General features: G+C 35.8%; 2 protein-coding genes across 7 annotated transcripts in view; one reads left to right on the top strand and one right to left on the bottom strand.

Annotated features, from left to right (window-relative positions):
- The first annotated feature begins 172 nt into the window (after nucleotides 1–172).
- il15 (interleukin 15) lies at nucleotides 173–11,726 on the top strand. Its single transcript, XM_067404297.1, has 6 exons — nucleotides 173–885; nucleotides 4,559–4,653; nucleotides 7,620–7,716; nucleotides 7,870–7,914; nucleotides 8,055–8,210; nucleotides 11,288–11,726. Exons 1-6 carry the CDS (start codon nucleotides 814–816, stop codon nucleotides 11,423–11,425), a joined length of 603 nt encoding a protein of 200 aa, XP_067260398.1. The 5' UTR covers nucleotides 173–813; the 3' UTR covers nucleotides 11,426–11,726.
- Nucleotides 11,727–12,207: 481 nt separating this feature from the next.
- inpp4b (inositol polyphosphate-4-phosphatase type II B) overlaps nucleotides 12,208–24,519 on the bottom strand; it is a 208,034-nt gene continuing 195,722 nt past the window's right edge. For 5 of the 6 annotated variants that reach the window (XM_067404889.1, XM_067404890.1, XM_067404891.1 and 2 more), the window contains one exon: nucleotides 12,208–16,545. In XM_067404889.1, coding sequence (XP_067260990.1) covers nucleotides 16,413–16,545 — 133 coding nt within the window. In that variant the 3' untranslated portion in view covers nucleotides 12,208–16,412. Of the gene's footprint in view, nucleotides 16,546–17,198; nucleotides 17,384–24,519 lie in introns of those variants that run through there. The other variant, XM_067404894.1, reaches the window with a different exon arrangement.

Below are 24,519 nucleotides of genomic sequence, written 5' to 3'. Positions count from 1 at the left end.
TGACAAACCAAACGGTTTTAAAGTAAATATGTGCCTTCCTCTCATACGCTTCTTATCCCAGTTTTGCGATGGGTGGTTCCAAAATATATGATCACATGACAATAAAAGTGTATGGTTGCCAAATGGGGTAGGTCACCAACTGGCTCATCTTACCCCACTCCCCTTACACTCGTAAACGTGAAGTCAATATGGCAGTACTCATGAGGGGCCGTCCCGCTTTCCCAAGTTAAAGACTGATGACTGGAGTCTTCGTCTGATGTGAATGGAAAATTATTTTAACCCTAATTCTCCAAACTGCTCTATTTCTTTACACAAACGACATATTTTAACAATTTATCTGTGACTTAATTATAAGTCCTTATCTTTAGGTGTTATATTATGTCAGTGGACTTTAACCTCTGTTCCTTCTTCCAACAGCGATTCGATTACATTAGCTCGTTTCTTTATGTATGCGAGATCAACAGCCCAAACAAACATGTTGCTGAGATACACAGAAGGAAGAGGACTGGCGTTGCACTTGCGAGAGAACAAACGCATGTCAAAGTGAAAGAGCTGCATGGGCGGTGTGTGTGTGTGTGTGTGTGTGTGTGTGTCTCTCTCTCTCTCTCAGTGAGAGTGTTTTCAGCAGCAGATCTAATCAGTGCGTGCACAGAGCAAGAGAGGAAGAAGTCTGTGTGCACTCATGGATTAATCGACTGGAGTAATCAATAGGATTTAATATACCTCCATGAAATACTGCAAGGACTTCTACATAACGAGAACATGTGAACTTCACGCAGCTCTTGTGGTTGGCCTACCAACAGTCTCGCTTCGATGATTTTAATGACCCTCTTCCTCGCCTTCATCGTAGGATTTTGGAATAGGCCACCAAAACTAAAAACAAGGGTAGGAAAGAAATGCGCACTTGGCAGTGTTGGGCTCAGAGGTTGTCAGCTCACTTAATGCAAATAAGGTGAAAGTGGTGATCATGTGAGAGAAAAGAACAGCATGTAAAATGTCAACGTAAATGTGCAGGGAATACATTTTCTATTTTTGCTGAAATATATTTATATTATTATTTTTTAATTTGTACGAAGGCGGCACAAAACTACTATCATATATAATAATAATATATATATATATATATATATATATATATATATATATATATATATATATATATATATATATATTATTTTTTAATTTGTACGAAGGCGGCACAAAACTACTATCATATATATATATATTTATATATATATATATATATATATATATATATATATATATATATATATATATATATATATAATTTTACTTTATTTAGGTTAATTTATACGCCATAGTGTTTTTGCAATAGCTATAAGAAGCTTTTGCTTTACAAATATCGGCAGCAGACTATAGTGAGCACATTGTGCACTAACGCGTAAAGCAATATCACATAGCCTATACAACAATGAACTTGCAATACATATATATGTTAGTCATGTGAAAATTGCAATCAAACTTACACACGCACGCGCACAGGCACAGGCACGCATTGTACATAATCCTTTGCTGAATCACCTGCTATCAATAAAAAAAAAAAAACATGATTTCAAAGCGGCTTGATGATTATGAAATATTGCTCAGTATTAATTTCTGTCCATATGGCAAGCCATTTTAATATCTAGCCATTCTTTTATACTAAACTGTATTGTTACCAATGGTATGCTTATTTTTAATTACTAGAAAGTAATACAATGGTATTCTTTTTAACTCTACTACTAACTGTTTATTAGACACTAATTATTATTATTATTTAAATCCACAAATTGCACATTTTTGCCAATGAGTCATTATCTTAATGGGGAGTGTTGACTAGTTTTGTCAAGTCCTGTTCTATTTATTTGGTGGTAGTAGTAGGCTACTTAAATGATAGATACTATTCACAATTCTAGTTGCATGTTTTAATGAGTAGTCAGATTAGCTACTCTATAGTTCATCTGAACACTTTACTAATGTATTTTACTTTTTACTAAGCTTTAAAATTTTACTTTATGTTTGTCTTAATTAGTACTAGGAAAACTGGAACAATTAACAAACTAAATTTGAATGAAGATAACTCATAAATACAGTGGCGTAACTGTTTTAAAAAGTGGGTGGGACAGGAGGAATGTGTGTTTTGGTGTACTTTAATTGTATTATTACAATAAATGCACAAAATAATTGACCTAGACCTCTTTTTTAATATGATAGGTTCATCCTTATATCTACTATATTATTAGTCTCGAGAGTTTTACATTAGTCAATAAATACGTGTATCCGCGCCAAACATTCAATTGTCCTGACGGACTAGCGGTAGTATTTTCGTTCAGCGAGCCAGAGATTCTGGGTTCTAATCTGCCCTTTTATAATTATTATTTTTTATTTTTTTTCATTGAAACCAAATATATTCATCAGTGATTGTATATCAAGAGCAGGGACAGGTTTATGTGCATTTTGTTTTGTGATTTCGCACTGTGCATGAGCATCAAGAGAACACTGTTGCGCCACTAATAGCGGCAATGAGCAACGTGATTTCAAAAACGCCAGATCGCCTATTTTTTTTAACACAAACGAACAAATTGCTAATAAAAGTTTATTTTGTATTAAATACACAAAAAGTGGTGGGGACATGTCCCACCCACAAATTACACCTATGCATAAAATAAGTACTACTACTTAATGAATAGGGTATCTGCAGATATGAACAAGTTAAATTTAAGACTTTTTAAGACCTTTTTAATACCACCTTACATGAAATTTAAGACCTAACCTACGATGGAAACACACACATTATTTTATATGTGTGTGTATATAATTGTTATTATTAAAGTACCTGCGAAATGTACTGTAAAATGTAATTTATTCCTGTGATCATTTTCAGCATCATTACTCCAGTCTGCAGTGTCACATGATCCTTCAGAACAATTACAATTTGATTTGATACTCAAGAAACATTTATGATTATTATCAATGCTGAAAACAGTTGTGCTGCTTCATATTTTTGTGGAAACGGTGATATTTGTTCGTTTTCTTTAAAAACAGGAAGTTCAATAACAGCAATTTATTTGAAATTATATTACATGTATTTATCAAATATATTATTTATTAAAATATATTCTGTAACATTTTAAATGTCTTCACTCTTCACTCACTTTATCACTTTAAAGTATGACATATTAAAGTATTAATTTTTGTATTTTTTAAATCTTACCAGAAATGTTTAAATTTGATTTCCACAATTTTAAGCAGCAAAAACTGCATTTTAACCTTAATAATATAAATAGTGAATGTTTCTTGAGCAGAAAATCAGTATTTCTGAAGAATCATGTGATACTGAAACTTCTTTGTAAACAACAGAATTAAAAATCATTCTAAATGCAAATTTAAACATCACAAGCAAAGTAGCATTTACAGTTAATCGAAAATGAAAACACACACCTGCTACAGCAAGCATGCTATATAATTAAATCACAGCCGTTGCAAATTATATATTTAATTCCCAACACATTCATAAAAAAAAAAAAAAAAGTTACCGAACACGTTTCAGCGCTGATTCTACTCGCATTTGGTGCGTTGAGCCATTTGAACTCTTTTAGGGACCGTTCATATGTCGCGTCTAAAAACGCATGGAAAACGCGTCGGCGCCGCTTTCTTCTTTCCAAAGCGCTCGGGCGCTGCGGTGGCGTCTGTCGTTACTACGCAACCATGAGACGCGCTCTCCATGACGAGTTTGTTTCAGCAAATGATATATGGATTACCAGCACCGAAAATCACTTTCAGTAGCTTTGCCACGGCAGATTTATTTAAAAATGTGTATCCGTGTACAACTCTGATCAGATATTCCTACATCTTTGCTGAGCTTTGTCCTACAGATGGCGCCGCGCAGCGCTGGACCATTCTGTCGGTGACGTATTAGAAAACATAAAACATACATAAAACATTTCCACAGTAATTTTATGAACGCACCCACAATAGCCTAGTTTATGTACCTGTTCGTTTTTTTAATAAAAATGACTAAATTAAAAAAATTAAGACTTTATAAAGCCGTGATAAGATTTTTTAATACTTTTTAAGGGTCTTAATTTTCCCAAAATTGATTTATCACCTTTTAATACTTTTTTATCACCTAGTCGCTATAAGTAGTAATATCTATTATGTAAGTATAGTATGAAATGAAAAGTTAGTGAAACTGAAATTGATACTGATAACTAGTAATAAACAAAAACAAGTATCAGTAGCATAAAGATACTAGTTAGGTTTAAGGCATAAATGGCTTGCCAAAAACATGCATGATCATTTGCTAAACAGTATTGCTTTGACAGTGTTTCTCAATTAATAAGTGCTGAATGGCTTGAATGGTTAGTTTCATGTGGTTTATTATCAGTTCAAATTGAAACCCTTATTCAGTATTGTGTTTAAGTTTCCACATACTGTGCACTTTGCTTCCTGGAACTGCTATTCTTTCTAATAAATGGAAGAATCACTTCTCTGTCTGGGATTTTTGCAGAATTTTGCAGCCTTCTGTATATTAAAAACAGTGTATGATTTCTTACAGAGAACTGGAAGATGTGTTTATAACCCTTGGTGCTTTGAGAATCACATGGAATGCCTTTTGAACTCAGAGGTTTGGAATTCTATCTTAATTCTGAGGTATATCTAAGAAATTAGACTGCTTATTTCTTTTGCTGATTGCTGTGTAAATCTGGCAAAACCAGTTGTACTAAAATCCACTGAAAAAAATTTCACTTAGAAATTGCTAATACATTTCTAAGAAATTGCAATTAACACGTTGAATTAAACATGAAATTGTGACTGAGAAGTATTTTCATGAAAATTATTTCAATATTTTAATTATTATTATAAGTTGTTGAACATATTTACTACACTGAAAAAAAAAAAAAGATGTAGAATGTAATTCGAAACCATTTTCGCTCTGAAATTCCTAATTAATTTCAGGCCACGTTGAAAAAAGTTATGGGTCACAAGGGGAACCAATCCACCATTAAACAGTCTTAAGCTGTATGAAACATAAAACAATTCTTGAAACAGCAAAAATAGAAGGAAAACCATGAGGTTTTGGCCATAAGTCATTTATATAAAATGCATAACAGCTTTCCCCAACCTGACATTTAGAAAGAACAACACAGTTCAGATCTACATTTATAGTTGACTATATTTTCCTCTTGAGTAAAACTCAACATTTGTCTAATTGGACTTTTGACTCTTTACAGTTCGAGTTTATAATTGTTGAGATACAGCCCTTGTGACAACATCACCATGTGAGAAATGTGACGCAGTAGATGCGTTGATACATCTGAGATTTCTGAAGTCCAAATTAAATGGCCCTTTATCTGGTGCCTCTCATTACAAAGTGCATTAGCCAAGAGTGTATGTCTTGTGAGCAGTGTTAAAGAAATGTCCACACCACTTATAATATGAATCCACTATTTGAGCAATCTCTGCCTTTCTGTACCTATAGCAAAGAACACTATTGTCTGCAAATGGCACAAAGTTATTTGGCCTTTTCAGTTTTCTTACAACGAAAAGGGTGGAGAATCCTGACCTTGAAAGTCTTTAGATAACAGAATTGAAATCTAAATCTGATATCACAATGGTGATGAAAGTAACTCGGAAAAAGTTGTTGTGTGTGTATATATATATATATATATATATATATATATATATATATATATATATATATATATATAAACACACAACAGTTGCTCAGTTTGATTTGTTTATGTCTTGATTTAGGTCACCTATATTGCCATTGAAACCAGCATACTGTAGTTACTGTACACAGCCTCTGTTCTGAATCACTGAGAAAGGCTGAAAGTGTATTCACTCTTAGAAAAAAGGTGTTCTATATAGAACCTTAGCATTCTTGACTTAATTTGAACTCTTTCCCCACCATTCGGAGTTGTCCGGCAATCTATGTTTTCACTGTTTTATGGTAGGTGGCACTATTGCACATCTTCTGAAAGAATCTCTGGATCAAAACACAGGCGAAGAAAAAGCAGAAACAAGCGATAGAAGCCCGGTCCCAAATGACACCCTAAACCCTCAAGGTCTTCCTCTGAGTCCGCACTTTCGTGACGTTATGCCGCTTTGATCGCCGGGTAAAGTCCTCTGCGTAGCTCGCAACTGAAGTGCGCATTGAGGGCACATAGCGGCCACAGAGGGGGCGCTCGCGAGCACCCTTCTGAAAGCTAAAATGACGAAAGGGACACCCTACGGTCTCGACATGCATGTTCAGATATTTATACAAGCAAATATTCTGGGGGGCAGTTTTTTGAAAATGAAAAATAAAAAAAAATAAAAAAAAAACGCTGGCGGGGAAAGAGTTAAATATTCTATATATAGGGGAAATGTCTTAAACTATTGCAGAACACTTTCACGTTTGGGGTTATCTCACTTTTTTTTTTTTTTGGTGACAAAGTATGTTTACAAGCTGTTTAACTGCTAAAAATGAATTAAAATGATAAAAATTAATTAAAACAAAATGACTTTTTTGAACTAAATCCATAAAAGATCCCATGATGGGACCCTCTAAAAGGTTCTATATTGAAGTTTTTCTTCTAAGAGTGTACTTTATTTTACAATACCTTCTTTCAATACCAAGAAAGCATCAATGAAAATAGTTCAATCTAATTACAAATGGACTATTTTGGTGAATGTGTGCGGTGTGTATTTTTTATGCTTATTAGATGATTGTGCCATTAGTTTAGAAACCAGCCTCCATTAAAACCAGTGCTTTGCCTATCTACCGTTCAAATGTTTGGGGTCAATAAAATTATTTTTTCGGAAAGAAATCAATACTTTAATTCAGCAAGAATGTACTGTTTATCAATAGTGACAGTAAAGACATTTATAATTATACAAAAGATTTCTATTTCAAATAAATGCTGATCTTTAAACTTTCTATTGAAAAATGTATCATTGTTTCCATGAAAATATGAATCATCACAACTGTTTTCAACATTCTTGAGCATCAAATCATCATATTAGGATGATTTCTGATCATGTGACACTGTAGACTGGAGTGCTGATGCTGAAAATTCAGCTTTGAAATATAAATGTAATAATATTTCTCAATTTCCATTTTCACTGTATTTTTGATCAAATAAATGCAGCCTTGGTGAGCAGAAAAGACTGGATTCAACAACATAAAAACATCTTACTGAACCCAAACCTTTGAACGGAGAGTGTTCCACATCAGTCGATTACAAAGTTCCATTTTCATTAGGATGTAACTGTAGACAGCCTGTCGGCTTAATAGGTTTTGGAACAGAGCCAATATGCTGCATAATGTTGATATATAAACTCTAAGGTTTTGGGGCCGATTACACAAGACACATTCAGAAGAGCAACTGAGTACAGTGAAACACAGGCATCAGGAATAAAGGGTTAATGAGTAAAACTGACTAAAACAGCAAAATGTCTGTTACTCCTTGGACAACTTTAGTGCCTCATTAGTTGAAGTCACAGACACATGGCATTGCAAATGGATGTCGCATGGAGGTTAATCAACTATAATTTCTTGTGATTGCAGTATTATTGAGCATGTTGTTTTGAACTGATGTCATATTATGATTCTGTTTATTTTGTGTGTTCAGCTGTCTAAGTGCTCTATTGCCCATGGCTGAAGGTCATGCAATGCAGGCACTGAAAGACCTCCAGAAAGCACTAAAAGATACGGAAAGTTTATTCAGTGTAAGCATGAAATATATTTTGATGTGTTGTGCAATTTAAGGAGAAACTGCACAGTCAATCTTTATCTTATTTTTCTGTCATAATAATTGCTTTGTTTTGTGCATTCATTTCCCTGCTGTCAAAATCCTAATTTCTAAACATCTTCTTTTCCAGAGTTCTGATGCACGCTTGTACACACCAAATATTGGGAATATCCAAGTAAGTTCACTTAAATAACTAAAGAAAATGAATATAATTGGACAAAATATAAGCCAACAAATGATGCATTCATAATGAGTGAACTTAATTCTGCACAAAGCCGAATCCACTGCTAACTGTACTCTGTGTTTTGTCTGCAGAATTGCACATACAAGTTTATCGACTGTTTTCTGATGGAGATGACCGTTCTGTTGCACGAAAAATATGAAATATCTGAAAAATACGAAAAAGACAAAATAGAGGATAACAAGTTAAAGATACAGGGAAATTTAAATGCATTTAAAGATATGTCAAAAGTAAGTCACAGCAATAACTGCAATGTGTCGGGATTGTGCATCATTCAGAATTTACAAAAAACTGAGGTAGCTGAATTATAACTCATTTTAAAATATTTTTCAGTATGACCCATAGACATGTCTATGGAAGCTTGTTTCCACCCTGAAATAAAAAAATAAAAAAAGTTAATTGTGCCTTTTTATCTCACAATTCTGACTTTTTTTTCTCAGAATTGTGAGATATAAACTCACAATTTCGTGTTACAATGTCCAATTGTGAGGGGACAAAAGACTTTCTCAGAATTGCAAGTTTATATTTCGCAATTCTGACTTTATAAAATGCAACTGCGAGTTTATATCACGCGATTCTGACTTTCTAACTTGCAATTATGTTAAAATCACGCTATTCTGAGGAAAAAAGTCAGAATTGTGTGTTGTAATGTCAGGATTAAGTGATAAACCCTCACGGTAACATTTTATATTAACTCATGCTATGAATCATTAGTAAATAGTCAATTCATCATTTATAAAGCATTAATACACAGTAGTAAGCAGTAATATCACACAATTCTGACTTTATAACGCACTTCTGACTATTTCACACAATTCTGACTTTATATCATGCAATTCTGACTTTATAACGCAATTCTGACTATTTCTCGCAATTCTAACTTTATATCAAGCAATTCTGACTTTATATCAAGCAATTCTGACTGTAATCATGCAATTCTGACTTTATATCGCAATTCTGACTTTATATCGCAATTCTGACTTTATATCATGCAATTCTGACTTTATATAACGCAATTCTGACTTTATATAACATAATTCTGACTTTATAACGCAATTCTTTCTGACTATTTCTCACAATTCTGACTTTATATCACACAACTGTGACAATATCACATAATTCTGACCTTATATAATGCAATTCTGACTGTAATCATGCAATTCTGACTTTATATAACGCAATTCTGACTATTTCTCGCAATTCTGACTATTTCTCACAATGACTTTCTCTCTGACTTTATATCACGCAACTGTGACAATATCACATGATTCTGACTTTATATCATGCAATTCTGACTTCATATCTCACAATTCTGACTTTATATCTCACAATTCTTACTTTATAACTCGCAATTCTTTATATCACTCAATTCCGAGAAAAAAGTCAGAATTGTGAGATATAAACTCGCAATTGCGAGAGAAAAAAGTCAGAATTGTGACTTTTTCTATGTACACAAAAGGCCTATTTCTCTCAAATGTTGTTCACAAATCTGTCTAAATCTGTGTTAGTGAGCACTTCTCCATTGCCATGATAATCCATCCACCTCACAGGTGTGGCATATCAAGATGCTGATTAGACAGCATGATTATGCAGGTGTGCCTTAGGCTGGCCACAATAAAAGGCCACTCTAAAATGTGCAGTTTTACTGTATTGGGGGGTCCGGGGGTGGTCTAAAATCCAGTCAGTATCTGGTGTGACCACCATTTGCCTCACGCAGTGCAACACATCTCCTTCGCATAGAGTTGATCAGGTTGTTGACTGTGGCCTGTGGAATGCTGGTCCACTCCTCTTCAATGGCTGTGCGAAGTTGCTGGATATTGGCAGGAACTGGAACACGCTGTCGTATACGCCGATCCAGAGCATCCCAAACATGCTCAATGGGTGACATGTCCGGTCATCCCAGTTCTGGCCATGCAAGAACTGGGATGTTTTCAGCTTCCAGGAATTGTGTACAGATCCTTGCAACATGGGGCCGTGCATTATCATGCTGCAACATGAGGTGATGGTCGTGGATGAATGGCACAACAATGGGCCTCAGGATCTCGTCATGGTATCTCTGTGCATTCAAAATGCCATCAATAAAATGCACCTGTGTTCATTGTCCATACCAACGCCTGCCCATACCATAACCCCACCGTCACCACGGGCCACTCGATCCACAACGTTGACATCAGCAAACCGCTCACCCACACGACGCCATACACACTGTCTGCCATCTGCCCTGTACAGTGAAAACCGGGATTCATCCGTGAAGACAACACCTCTCCAAAGTACCAGATGCCATCGAATGTGAGCATTTACCCACTCAAGTCGGTTATGACAACGAACTGCAGTCAGTTTGAGACCCTGATGAGGATGACGAGCATGCAGATGAGCTTCACTGAGACGGTTTCTGACAGTTTGTGCAGAAATTCTTTGGTTATGCAAACCGATTGTTGCAGCAGCTGTCCGGGTGGCTGGTCTCAGACGATCTTGGAGGTGAAGATGTTGGATGTGGAGGTCCTGGGCTGGTGTGGTTACACGTGGTCTACGGTTGTGAGGCCGGTTGGATGTACTGCCATATTCTCTGAAACGCCTTTGGAGACGACTTATGGTAGAGAAATGAACTTTCAATTCACGGGCAACAGCTCTGGTGGACATTCCTGCAGTCAGCATGCCAACTGCACACTTTAGAGTGGCCTTTTATTGTGGCCAGCATAAGGCACACCTGTGCAATAATCATGCTGTCTAATCAGCATCTTGATATGCCACACCTTTGAGGTGGATGGATTATCTCGGCAATGGAGAAGTGCTCACTAACACAGATTTAGACAAATTTGTGAACAACTTTTGAGAGAAATAGGCTTTTTGTGTACATAGAAAAAGTCTTTCATGAGATCAGCTCATGAAAAATGGGGGCAAAAACAAAAGTGTTGCGTTTATAATTTTGTTCAGTGTATATATAGAATTATCTCTGAAAACAATATGGTGGACATTTTGCGGTGTTTTGATGGCTGATTATTGTTTGAAAATATTAAACTTGAAATATTGAAGAAAAATGTCTTATCATTTGTCAAGTAATTCTTCATAACATCAGGAAATAAATGTGCACAATTAGTTCAAATGAAAGTAAAATTTCTTCCATTACTTGGACTAATCGAATTCCTGGTGTGCAACTGTGCTGATGAACTTTTAATCGAATCTTCCTGTCATTCTGATTCAAATTCAGTCATGATTCTTCAATTCTGAATGATGTGCATCCCTGTAATGTATAATAATATATGATGTTCATGTTTGTAATGAGTTTGTGTTTGGACTGCTTCCATAGAATTGTACAAGACAACAATATTACTGTGAACTACAGGAACTCGACAATTCGACGAATTTCTTTAACACGATGACGACATTTCTCCAGTTACAGATGACACTTTGCCAAGGAACAAATGTAGAAGTAGTATGTGATTAGAATCCTACTTTATCTCACTGATTGCATGTACAATAAGCTCATTTATCTATTACCATTTTAAATTATGCTATTGTCTTTTTTGTATTACTATTTATATCACTTCACTCTGAAAGTGTCACTTTTGTTAATACTGTAAGAATATATTTTGTAACAAAGGGGTTTTGTGAATGATTGTTTAACTGTGAATGTCTGAAAAAAGTATAGAATTTTAAGGTGAAATATAAAAAATTGTTTCATGTAATATAACTTCTATATATTGTTTTATATTCCATGTATTGCAACATTAAAGCATGTTTTATTAACAGAAATAGTTGTTTGTTGATATGTTGAGGTTAATTTGATTGGGTTCATTTAAGTATTTATGTATTTGCTCTGAAGTGGCCTAAAAGGGTGATTTGTTTTTCGAAGAACAACAAATAATGAATCAGTCTGAAGCAAACATAATGGCCAATATCATTATTTTTAACTTTGCGGAAGAATCGGCTTCTATTGTTTTGCTTCTCTGAGGAGGAATTTCCTGTGGAAATCTTCTGTGATGCAGATGATCTCACATCTGCCCTACATGAGCCATTCCACAACTACTTGTTCATGTCACGTTAACTAATTATGTAATATAAATCAGAAAGTTGAAAATAATGGTTGAATTATTTCAGCATTTGTTATTTAGCTGCTTACCAGATGATGATGTTGAGGTGGTTGATGCCGCAAGGGATCGGGCCTGTTGTTGACCTCCATTGATGTTCTTTCAAAGGACCTCCAGCAATGATCTTCATTTGATTTGAATGCCCAGGTATGGAAAAACACCAGCCTGAGTCAGCAATGTGAGGAATGCCTTGAACTGTCAGGAAATAAGTTAAAAACTGCTATGCTTATGAATGAACAGGCTTAGGACAAATGAATGCCAGTACTTTTGGAGTTTTATTAACAAATAAAGTAAATGCCACTCCATTTTTTTCGAGAGTCTCTAATTCAAACAGTACAACCCCACTGAAGGGATGTATGCAGAGTTGCAAACATCCCACCTACCCTGCAAAAACTTGATGGGATGTCTGGGTATATGTAGGCACATTCATGCAATGTAATTACTGTTTTTGTTATTTCAAGACGGGAATGGTCTGAGAGCTCCTACTTGTACCACATGACTGCTGTACCACCGTTGATAGTGGTGCCATAGAAACGCTTCATTGACCCTTTACGCGGAATTTGATTGACAGGCAATCTAACCAGTCATAACGACGAATCTTTGTCAGGGGATTAGTATGTCTTTCCTCGGTTGAACCAACATTACTTCTGATGTTCATTCATGTTTATTTGATGCTATAAATTAACTAGTAGGAAGAGATGATCGGTTCACGAGCCGCTTGAACTGAGGCACTACCCGTCACGACACATTAAACTTGCATCCGTCTAGACTCTAGCGCATGTTTACATAGAAAAAGAATGGAAAAGTAGAGCTTTGGAATGGCAAAACAAGTTTTGTGTGAACGACCCCTAAGAGTATCCAATCTTTGGGACATACTACATCATAATTGCGTCTTTAACGGACATTCTGTTGCTAAGTTACGCAACCTGTAACTGTTTAAACACTTTTTATTCGTATTTGTAGTTCTAAACAAATCCTTGTCCACAGTGTAATGGGTTATGGGCAATATTAGCCATTAGAGTGTGCACGGATCTGCACTTCGGATTCTAACTGGAAAAGTAGACCATCTGGGTATCTTTGGAATATTCATTTCAACATACTACAATTTGGAACACACTAATTCTAATTCCAAATACTATTTTGGACGGATAATATTCGAACGCAGAATCTAAAAAAGTTGCGATACGAGACACATGACAGGGAATTCTGCTTTATGTTACGATTAAAACAGCATCATACAATTTATGACAACAATTATCTCTGGTATTATCCTATTTAATGTTAAACAAATTTTATTTGAGTTTGAATATCATTCTGCATTACCTTAAATCCTGAAAGGAAAGCAGCAATATAATAATTCACCTTAAGATGGTGTTCAAAAATAAATTAAAGTAAACGTTCAAATTGTCAACTCAATGTGAACAAACGTGTATTTTATGACAAAGGTTGTTTCAGTCACTCTGTGTATTTTTAGTTAAGTGAATTTTCTCGATGGCAAAAGGTCAAAGGCACAAGGGATCAACTTCACAGCGAACCTTCTGCATGAACTGATCAGCATTAGTGCAGTGGTACATGATGGACTGTCACTGGATTTAGATGCACCTGCGTGACTGTTTTTTTTTTTTTTTTTACGTGCAGGTGACTCGTTTCAGAGAGACGTTCTGTTTTGACCGATGACAAACATGAATGTGACCAGGCAAGAATAATCAGATCAACACAACTGTGCAAGGCACATCATTATAAATCTGGTCCTCCATCTGTACCACAGTAAGCATCTAAAAATATCCCAAACTAGCAAATAAAAGCTGCCAAAGTGACATCTGATAAGATCAGAGTCTATGGCACAAAGAGCGAGTTTTTGTTTACAGCTACAAGATGCCAGCATAGAGCACATTAAGTAAGCCAACATCATGTGCAAAACTTAGAAACTGTTATGGAAATACAGTCAAACCAAAATTAATTCAGACAGCTTGAACATTTCATTTATTATTACAGTTTATTCACTATAGTTAAAAAAAGGTGTTAAAATATGATAAGATCTCAGAGTTAAACTGTGTCAGAAAGTTTGTCAGATAACACTTAAGCAAAACATGGTCAGGTCAAAGTGTCTGAATAATTTTTGGTTCCAAATGATCAATTTTACTGGTTATTTTTGGGGATAATATGTCACAGTTTACTTTATTTTGCTATCCTCACATACATAAATGAACTATAGTGTCCTGCACCCACTAGTAAAAATATATCAAAAATGTCTGAATAGTTTCTGTTTTGACTGTATGTCAAGGAATCATCATAAAAAAACATAAATGACAGTGAAATGTATTTATATACAACACAAATATAAAAGCAAACAGTAGCCTACACACTTTCAGAATCAATACAAAAACCAAAACAACATAATATTTCTGGTCTTGAGACACATATATACAGACATGTGATGAATGTGACAGGGGTGCAAACAGCTACTTGGCATTCAAAGCTACATATTCAGGCAGTTCCTGTTCCTGCAAAACAATCTCTCACCTTTTCACTTTCAATAGAAAACGTTTGTACACATTTCATATGTATGTAAAAAAAAAAAAATGTATATTTACTATACATTTAGTATTTTTAAATTATTTTTAAATAATGCACTGCATTGTTTCTTGAAACCATACAACAACAACAACAACAACAACAAAAAAAAGACTCTGTCCTTTTCAGAAGACCTTGAACATATTCTGCACATTTAAAACATAAAACATTTAAAAACATAAAAAAAGCAACTTTTCTGCTCCTCATTGGCTGTAATAAGCACATAAACACACACACACAACAGCAGGGTTCAAAAATCTGAGATTTGCAACATGCTGAGTGTAAATTTAAATAAAAGGAAATGGTCTGGTTTCACAGAGAGGGCTTATATTTAAGATATGATAGTGCAAGTTACTTTCAGTTAAAGGTGCTAAAGAGGATGTTTTGTTTTATACATTTTTGCAATATTACTTGAAACTGTCTTTACTAACTGATAAAAGACTATTTATTAGGTGCACTGAAAATAATTAAAATTAATATACATCATCTGTGCATCAGCCAATCGTTTGTGTGATCATCGCGTAAACGATTGGCCCTCTGGCTTGTCAATCATTGCAGTGACGTTCCTTTTGAGGGACGAGTGCGGCTGCGCTCTCCAGTAACTTTCCACACTCCACAGGCGCCGCATGCAATGTTTTTGTCAGGAGACAGGAGTAACAACTGCAGATTATGAGTTACCTGCGGTGAGTCCCACATAATGAATCCAGCGAACACGATACAGCGAATGCCGGTGGTAAACACTCGTGTTCCAATACTCCTGCACGAGTTTTGGGAGGCGTTCCCTCGAAATTCTTACGCATGCGCTCATTTCAAAAACTCAGTAACAGTCTTTGGTTTCTCAGTCGACAAAAAGATCCTCTTTAGCACCTTTAAGACAACTCAAACCTGCATTTTAGACAGTGACAAGGCTAAAAAGATTAGTTTACTTTAAAATGAAAATTTAAGCTTTACTCGCCCTCATGCCATCCTAGGTGTAAATGATTTCTTCATTCTGATGAACATGATCAGAGGTATATTAACAAATATCCTGACACATTCGAGCTTTATAATAGCAGTGAATGATACCGAGCTCAAGCAAGTGTTTCCATCCATCATAAACGCACTCCACACAGCTCTGTGGGGTTAATAAAGGCCTTCTGAAGTGAAACGATGGACAATATTCATATTTAACACTAGCTTCCACCAGACCGCCTTTCCTTATTCAACTTAAGAAAGTGTAATGCTTCTCACAGTTGAAACCGCTTACACTACGTCCTATGCCTTCCCTATTCAACTTACTAAAAAAGCGTAACTGACGTGACATCAGTTATGCTTTTTTTGTAACTTGAATACAGAAGACAGTCTGGCGGAAGCTATATATTTCACTTTATAACTTGTTAAATATGGATATTTCTCTTACACAAATGCATCGCTTCGCTTCAAAAGGCCTATGTTAGAGTATGTTTATGATGGATGGAGGCACTTTCTTCAGCTTCATACTCATTGATCCCGTTCACAGCCATTATAAAGCTTGGATGTGTCAGGATATTTATTACTATAACTCCGATTGTGTTCATCAGAAAGAAGAAAGTCATATGCACCTTGGATGGCTTGAGGGAGCCTTGTCTGTGAAGCAATGATGTATTTGGTATATAAGGCTTTGCTCAAGTGCTTCTGTCATTAAAGCATTATTTCGTATCATTGTTTTTTGTTTTTAAATTGTAAATCATGATTTTCAATGTGATATGACTTTTGAACCCCACTGTATCTGTATATAATAATAGTGCTGCTTCATGAGTCCACCTTCCCATATGTCCCTTCAGGTGGCCGGTAGTATTTGGGAAAGGCCATCAGCTGGAGCATGTTGAAAGCATATTTTCTGCACTTTATATTCTTTTGCACATTCTCAATCCGGCAGCCTTCTCTGATGAGGGGAAGATGAAGAAAGAAAAAAAGAAAGAAAAGGGATGATGATGATGATGAGGAGGAGGAGGGTGAAATCATAACAACCAAAACAACAGTGCAAATGCCTCAGTGTTTCCACCTGCCAGTTAATATGCAAAGCATGAGGAAACATTTTCATTGTACTAAATAAATGACACTTCAAAGCATAATGCAAGAGATAACTGTGACGTTCATGGTGCATTTGGAGCATGTCGAAAACAAAAACATCCTCACTTCCTTCTGACAGAAAAACACGTATCTGCTAAAAGGCTTTGCATTTGAGATCAATTAAAAACATTTTGGTTTTGGTTTTACTTTTAAAGAATGATTCACCTAGAATGAACATTCAGGCACTGTTTACTGTTCTCGCCCTCATGTCTTTCCAAACCTTTCATGCGTCACCAAGAAAAAAACATGAGGGTGGAAGACAAAAAAAATATTCAGACAAAAATAACATCAGTTTGAGTGCTCAAAGTGAAAGTACTACAACTTGTTAGTTGTTAGTAGTGGTAAAACATCAAATACCCATAAATGTACAGTGTCCACTCCTGTACTAAAAGTTATTGGTGGAGACAGAGAGAACCACTCAAGGAAGCAAGTAAGAAGTAAGATGCAGCTTGGTTATGGCATAATCAGCAGTTTATTGGTATTTTGCAAGCAAAAAAACAAGACTTAAAATGAGCCACACCACCAGCAGGTGGGAGCTGACAAGCAGAAGGGCGATTGGATAGAAGTGGCGGGACGCCGGCTTGTTAATAGCTATGGAGCCCGCTTCAGGGTCGTCCCATTGGGCAACCTCTCCCTGGGCCAAGCGACCGCTGAGCGTTCCCAGACGAAACGAGAGAGAGAGAGAGAGAGAAAAGCAAACACACAAACACATCCAACAAGAAGTTAGTTCAATAGGTCAGTTTGGAAACAAACTAATTCAAGGAAAGGTGGAATGGGTTATTCCAACACACAAGACACACAAACACATTCAACAAAATGCTAATACACGCCGATTTTAAAATGATGACAATAATAATGGTAACTGGTGACAAAAACTCCAAAATCTTCAAAAATGCCTGAAGCAGGATGAAAATATTCTCGGTAAAGGGATAGCTGACCCAAAAATGAAAATTCTGTCATCATTTACTCACCGCTCCAGTTGTTCCAAACCTGTATGAGTTTCTTTCTTCTGTTGAATGCTGGTAATCAGAGAGTTGACGGTAGCCATTGACTTTTTTTTCTTACTATGGAAATTAATGGCAACTGTTTGGTATCCAGCATTTTTCAAAATATCTTCTTATATGTTCAACAGAAGAAAGAAACTCATTCAGGATTGGAATAACAGGGTGAGTAAATGATGACAGAAGTTTCATTTTTGGGTCAACTATCCCTTTAATGGTTTTTGAATGTTTATATCTATCAGTTATGTGATCACTGATCTGACTCAATCTCCCTAAACCCCTCCTTTCTGTTAGCCTATTCTGCTCTGATTGGTCAGATGGCCCGGTCTGTTGCGATTGGTCTACTCTACTCTAGCCAGATCTTAGCTGTGTCCCAATTCAGGGGCTGCGCACTTCGAAGTGCATGAAAGGGGTGGGGTTTTGGAGTGGAGGGTTGCCAGGTCTGTGCAACAAAACCATCCAAAAGTAGTGTAATCACAGCACAAGTGTAAAAGTATCCCAATCCCAGACGTGGCAACAATGAGCTGATCGTCGTATGGCTAGCGCCTGTGTGACAGACAGAGACAGTTGATGTTTGTGTTGCATTTTAAAGTTTTATGACTTTCTATTGGGTTTTGACACGTTCACTGCAGACGACGATGGGACACTGGACCAAAATATGTATGGTTAAACTATGCAATGTTAGATTTATATCGTTAAGTTAACCTTGTTTTTATTTTATGATAAATGAAATGTTAACTGTGTCAGTTGTTTTAACTAAAAGAAATTGCACTGACATTTGAAAATATACCTGCTGAGCATGACTATTTGTAACAGGCAAGAATTTTAAAGCTATGATGACCAAGAAATTTGAATGGACTATAGATCTGTTTTGTATGTTCAAATATTTATGATTTTTATATATTTATATAATGCGCTCCAACAGCATCTCCCTTCTCAGCCGAATGAAAGTGTACACAAATGTTTTGTTGTTTTATATACTGATAATTTAAAATGTTATGCTATTTTTCTGATGTTAAATCTAAGTTCTGTTGTATATGGTTGTAAAAGGTACTTTAATGTAGATTTAGAACGATATTTAATGTAAAAACATTTAATTTACATGATATATAGGCCTAAGTATAATTTTACATGTAAAATTACAAGTTGCATAAAAGAAATAAACAATGAACAGAACAATTCTCTTTTATTAACACGTGAACATATGCATAAAAAAAATGTTTAACAGAATTACTCTGGCTCATTTACAAATAAATTACATTACAAATGTATGTATACAACTTATGCATTTGCTAACTTAAATAAAAAAAAAACTGTAGAGAAATGACAAAATGACATTTTAATAATATTTATATCAACCCATTTTAATAATATTTATATCAACCCATTTTAATGGACTGGTCGGTTCTTGAGAAAACGGGGGGAAAAGCTGCCTTTGAAGTGCGATTCACCGCGGCGCGAGGAGGGCTGACGTAATTCGAGAGCGACTTCAAGTGCACGCTCTCCGTTTCCCAGTGGAGTGAAGCATCGATCTTAATACAGTTCGCGGTCTACAATATCCCACAGTTCATTGCGCGCCAGTGACGACAGGAGTTCAGGTGTGAATTCAAATAAATGTAGCAATGCCCCGATTCCACCAATCAAACTGTAATATCCGTGATGTCCAAATCGTCAGTTTTTCATAAATGCAATATTTGTCTCTGAGATGGAGTGCAGTTGAATAAAATCCTAAAGTTCTGTACTTTAAATTTAGACTTAAATACAGAGTAAATGTATAAATATGAATGAATATATTTTCCAAATTAACATTTAATTTAACATAAAATAAAAACAAGGTTAACTTGCTAACGATATAAAACTAACATTACATAGTTTAACCATACATATTTTGGTCCAGTGTCCCATCGTCGTCGGCAGTGAAGCATGTCAAAACCCAATAGAAAGTCATAAAACTTTAAAATGCACACACAAATGTCAACTGTCAGCTGTCTGTCACACAGCCGATAGCCATGTAACGACGCTCGGCTCATTGTTGCCAAGTCTGGGATTGGCATACTTTTACACTTGTGCTGTGATTACACTAATTTTGGGATGGTTTTGTTGCGCAGACCTGGCAACCCTCCACTCCAAAACCCCACCCCTTTCATGCACTCCGAAGTGTGTAGACCCTGAATTGGGACACAGCTCTTCAGACTGATGGCAGAAGGTATGGACTCTTGCAGCATTCATTGGCCAAGGACCGCCCAATTGACATTTGACTGACATGTAACACAACCAATCACAGTTCATTTTGCTGCGCATCATGTTTAGGGGCGTGAAAATATAATGTCGACATCTGTGCAATAACAGACTGACGTGCATCAGTAAATTATTAATTCAAGAATGTTGTGCAAGTTTACTGCAGCAGTGAAGCCACGAACTTCACATACTTTTAAAAATCCAGCGTTTAGTTGATTCTGGTAAGCGCTTATAAACACGACCGCGTTCTTCTTCCATGAGGGGGATTAGCGTCACGGCATTTGTTTCCAGGCGAACTGTTAAAGAGCTCCTGGACATCCTGTATAATTCAACCAACCAGATGATGATTTCCCTGACACCAACATAGTGTGGCCCAGATCCGGCCCACATCTGATATATGTGGATTACACACGGACCAGATGTGGGCCGGATCTGGGCAAGCACTATGTTGCTGTAATGGTTTGAAACTCCTGAATTGTTTCCAGATAAGTGTGCCATATGCATTAGACATTCAGTCAACGGTACATGGGCATGACGTCTGAGGCTGAGACAGATGGCCCAGTCTGTTGCGATTGGTCTACTCTGCTCTCTGATTCGTCAGAGGCCCATTCTGTTGTGATTGGGCGGCCGCTTACAGCGCATGTCAGAAACCAAACACCCATTACCATATCCGTGGATTTGATTTCGTGGTGCAGAAAACTTTGTCTTATCGAAATGTCGAAAACGCAAACCAAACTCTTCTAGCCTCAGCTACATCTAAGGTCAAATGTAGACATTGTTCACAGGCAGCCAATGAAGACCACAGATTGGGAATTTTGCAAATGTGTTACAAGCCTACGTAGGTTCTTGCAGGAAGTGAGAATGGAATTATTGACGACTCGTTTCAGCAGTTCAAAATCAATTCTTTCATTTAGGAGACAACTTTAGAATTGTGCACTTTGATCTTTAAAACTTTGCAGATCTTTATTTTCATATTACACACTGCATGAAAGGTAATATCTGAAAAAGCATAAAAGGGGCACTTTAAATGAACTATATTTATCTACTAATGCAGACAGGACTCCACACTATAATAATCCGGTACTGAATCTATCGCAAAACAGCAAATAAACAAATTCAGCTAACTTGTTTGCAGTCTGAATTGAATGAGATTGGGTGCTGCAAAATGATACCAATATAATAAACAGAATGATAGTGTCTTTCTATTGTGGTGTGCACACAGACAAACAAGTTTAGTGATTCACAAACAAATGACTCTAATGAGCAGTTCCTTTAAATGAATCAGTCCAGTAGACTCACAAATCAGTCTTAAGTAATCAGCATCAGTCAGATTGTTGCTGATTTGCTAACTAATCACCATTTTTAAAACAGGTTCCCAGATAGCAAGCAATGATTGAAATAATGTTAAATCAATGTTAATGTGTCAACGTTAACATCATTGAATCAATATCACTTTTGCACCCTCAATTAATGTTGAAAAAATGTTGAAATTTCAATAAAAAAAATCAATGGTAGTGGCATTGAATCAGTGTTTGCACTCTCAGAAAATAAAACACAACTACAACTGACTTAAAGCCACACAGCCTGAAATCAACTGAAGATAAAAGAAGACAATAAATCTCTCAAGATCTCAGCAGAAATTGTTTTTGAGAATTAACAGGTTTAGATGTTGATGTTTTATTGAAAATGTTTGGTGGTCGGTGTTTCATTTAATTGGGCAGTTTGACTCTTTTTTTTGTGGTCTTTGTAACAGTGTTTACCAAAACACATCATTTGTTGCAAAGAAACCAGAAACAAAATGATCAAATGATATAGTTTTCATTATCATAAAGCAAAATCATTTACTAATTGTGCTCCTGACCAAAAGTGTATATTTGTTTTTAACAGGTTACGTTCACTAATACGTTCTTGCTACAGATCAGACATTCTGAATCTTGACTTTCAAAAAGTGCAATTTTTTTTTTCATTTTGTTTCTGGTTTCTTTGCAACAAATGATGTGTTTTGGCTAACCCTGTTACAAAGACCACAAACTCACACAAAAAGCAAAAACTAAAGGAAACACTGACCACCAAAATGGTGACCAAATATTTTCAATAAAACATCAACATCTAAACCTGTTAATTCTCAAAAAGAACTTCTGCTGAGATCTTGAGAGATTTATTGTCTTCTTTTATCTTCAGTTGATTTCAGGCTGTGTGGCTTTAAGTCAGTTGTAGTTGTGTTTTATTTTCTGAGAGTGCAAACACTGATTCAATGCCACTACCATTGATTTTTTATTGAAATTTCAACATTTGTTCAACATTAATTGAGGGTGCAAAAGTGATATTGATTTAATGATGTTAATGTTGACACATTAACATTTATTTCGATCATTGCTTGCTATCTGGGTTTGCCCAAAATTCCCTCACAAGTAATAAGTTAATAGATTTTAAATGCTCACTATCAATAAACAGATTCCTTTTTTCAACACCAAACACTCCCAAGAGCACATTTATATTTAACTTATGTTGACAGCATCATATTGTACAAACATTGTATTAAAACACCTGTCAATCATAGTAAGCTGTGTTCATGTTGAATGCTACAATGTAATGTAAAAGCAAACAATAATTATAATAAAATTATGTTTAAAAATGTTTAACATTAATGTAAAAAATGTTCTGACTTGTATATAAAAAACGTTAAAGCTGAATAAAGTGAAAATCCATGGTTCTAAAGATTCACGCAAAGGTCAGTCGAGGTGACCTCGATTTCAGGAATCCAAGAGTAACAAATATTCTTTGTCTTCTGATACTCTTTTGAAAAGGGATTTTGAAAAGAGTTTTGTTTTCGTCCCAGATTTACACAATCTCTCATTGAAATGCCACAGTAAATCTATACAGTTGAGTGAATGTCACATAGGTTGACATACATCCACATTTGTCACCATGTGTGTCAGCTCAACTTTCTTTGGCTTTAAACAATTTTCGCAGACCGGTTCTGCTATGTAAAATCAACAGCCTTCTCAACTGGCACTGCAAAACAAACAAACTCGTAGCCTTCAGGGCATCAACACCCAACAAAACTAATAAGAGAATCGCCCATCAGCACTGACACTTCAAACTCTACGTGAGCATCTTTAGCAGGTTCTGGCGTCTTTGAGGGGATTTGGGAAGGAAACTTGTAAGTCATTGTGCTTATTTTCTCTGAAAAGAAAGTCCATGCCTCATTATAGCATTTCAAATATTCAAAAATGACAAGAACTCCTAAATTCTCAAATATGTGCTGAAACCAACAGCAATGAGGAAATCTTCCAAACAAATATTTTTACATGTAATGTTCTTACACTATACATGCTAACAACACACAAAATTTTGGAAATTCTGTTCACAAAGTCGTATTAAAACACATTACAGTTTCAAGTGTAAGCTTACAGCTGAGTTACCATGTTAACTAGAGGTTTTATAGGGTCAAACATCTTTTGAGAGCAGTACTGTTTGTTTAAGGCAGTTTGTTTACATTGGAAGTAACAGCGAAGCTCAAACATGTGTTGAATATAGCCAGAGATTTCCTCCACTGTAACGATTTTTCTTAAAGGTGCCCTAGAATTAAAACTTGAATTTATCTTGGCATAGTTGAATAACAAGAGTTCAGTACATGGAAATGACATTCAGTGAGTCTCAAACTCCATTGTTTCCCCCTTCTTATATAAATCTCATTTGTTTAAAAGACCTCTGAAGAACAGGCCAATCTCAACATAACACAGACTGTTATGTAACGACTAGCTCATGTTCAAAGCATTAGACAAGGGCAGGACGTCTGGATCTGTGCACAGCTGAATCATTAGACTAGGTAAGCAAGCAAGAATAATAGCACAAAATGGCAGATGGAGCAATAATAACGGACATGATCCATGATAACATGATATTTTTAGTAATATTTGTAAATTGTCTTTCTAAATGTTTTCTTAGCATGTTGCTAATGTACTGTTAAATGTGATTAAAGTTACCATCGTTTCTTACTGTATTCACGGAGACAAGAGCCGTTGCTATTTTCATTATTGGACACTTGTAGTCTGTATAATTCATAAACACAACTTCATTCTTTATAAATCTCTCCAACAGTGTAGCATTAGCCGTTAGCCATGGAGCAAAACCTCAAATTCATTCAGAATCAATGTAAACATCAAAATAAATACTTTACTCACATAATCCAACGCATGCATGCAGCATGCATGACAAACACTTTGTAAAGATCCATTTTGAGAGTTATATTAGCTGTGTGAACTTTGTTTATGCTGTTCAAGGCAAGCGCGAGCTCCGTGGGCGGGGAGCGTGAGCATTTAAAGGGGCCGCAACCTAAATTGGCGCATTTCTAATGATGCCCCAAAATAGGCAGTTAAAAAAATGAAATAAAAAAAAAATCTATGGGGTATTTTGAGCTGAAACTTCACAGACACATACAGGGGACACCTTAGACTTATATTACATCTTTTAAAAAAACCTTCGATGGCACCTTTAAATAAACCAGACTTATACGTGGATTTTGAGCTCAAATCCTTAATCAC

The sequence above is a fragment of the Chanodichthys erythropterus genome, chromosome 12, assembly GCF_024489055.1.
Source record: "Chanodichthys erythropterus isolate Z2021 chromosome 12, ASM2448905v1, whole genome shotgun sequence".
In the NCBI taxonomy this organism is placed as follows: domain Eukaryota; kingdom Metazoa; phylum Chordata; class Actinopteri; order Cypriniformes; family Xenocyprididae; genus Chanodichthys; species Chanodichthys erythropterus.
The sequence above is the reverse complement of the archived record's forward strand: the minus strand, read 5'-3'. Positions and strand labels throughout refer to the sequence as shown.

What these genes read in the sequence shown, in the direction of transcription:
- il15 (XM_067404297.1), top strand. Translation starts at nt 814, where the DNA reads ATGATTTTAATGACCCTCTTCCTCGCCTTCATCGTAGGATTTTGGAAT. An exon ending in CACCAAAACTAAAAACAAGG is followed by an intron (nt 886 to 4,558) that starts GTAGGAAAGAAA and finishes GATTTCTTACAG; the next exon opens with AGAACTGGAAGATGTGTTTA. An exon ending in ATACGGAAAGTTTATTCAGT is followed by an intron (nt 7,717 to 7,869) that starts GTAAGCATGAAA and finishes CTTCTTTTCCAG; the next exon opens with AGTTCTGATGCACGCTTGTA.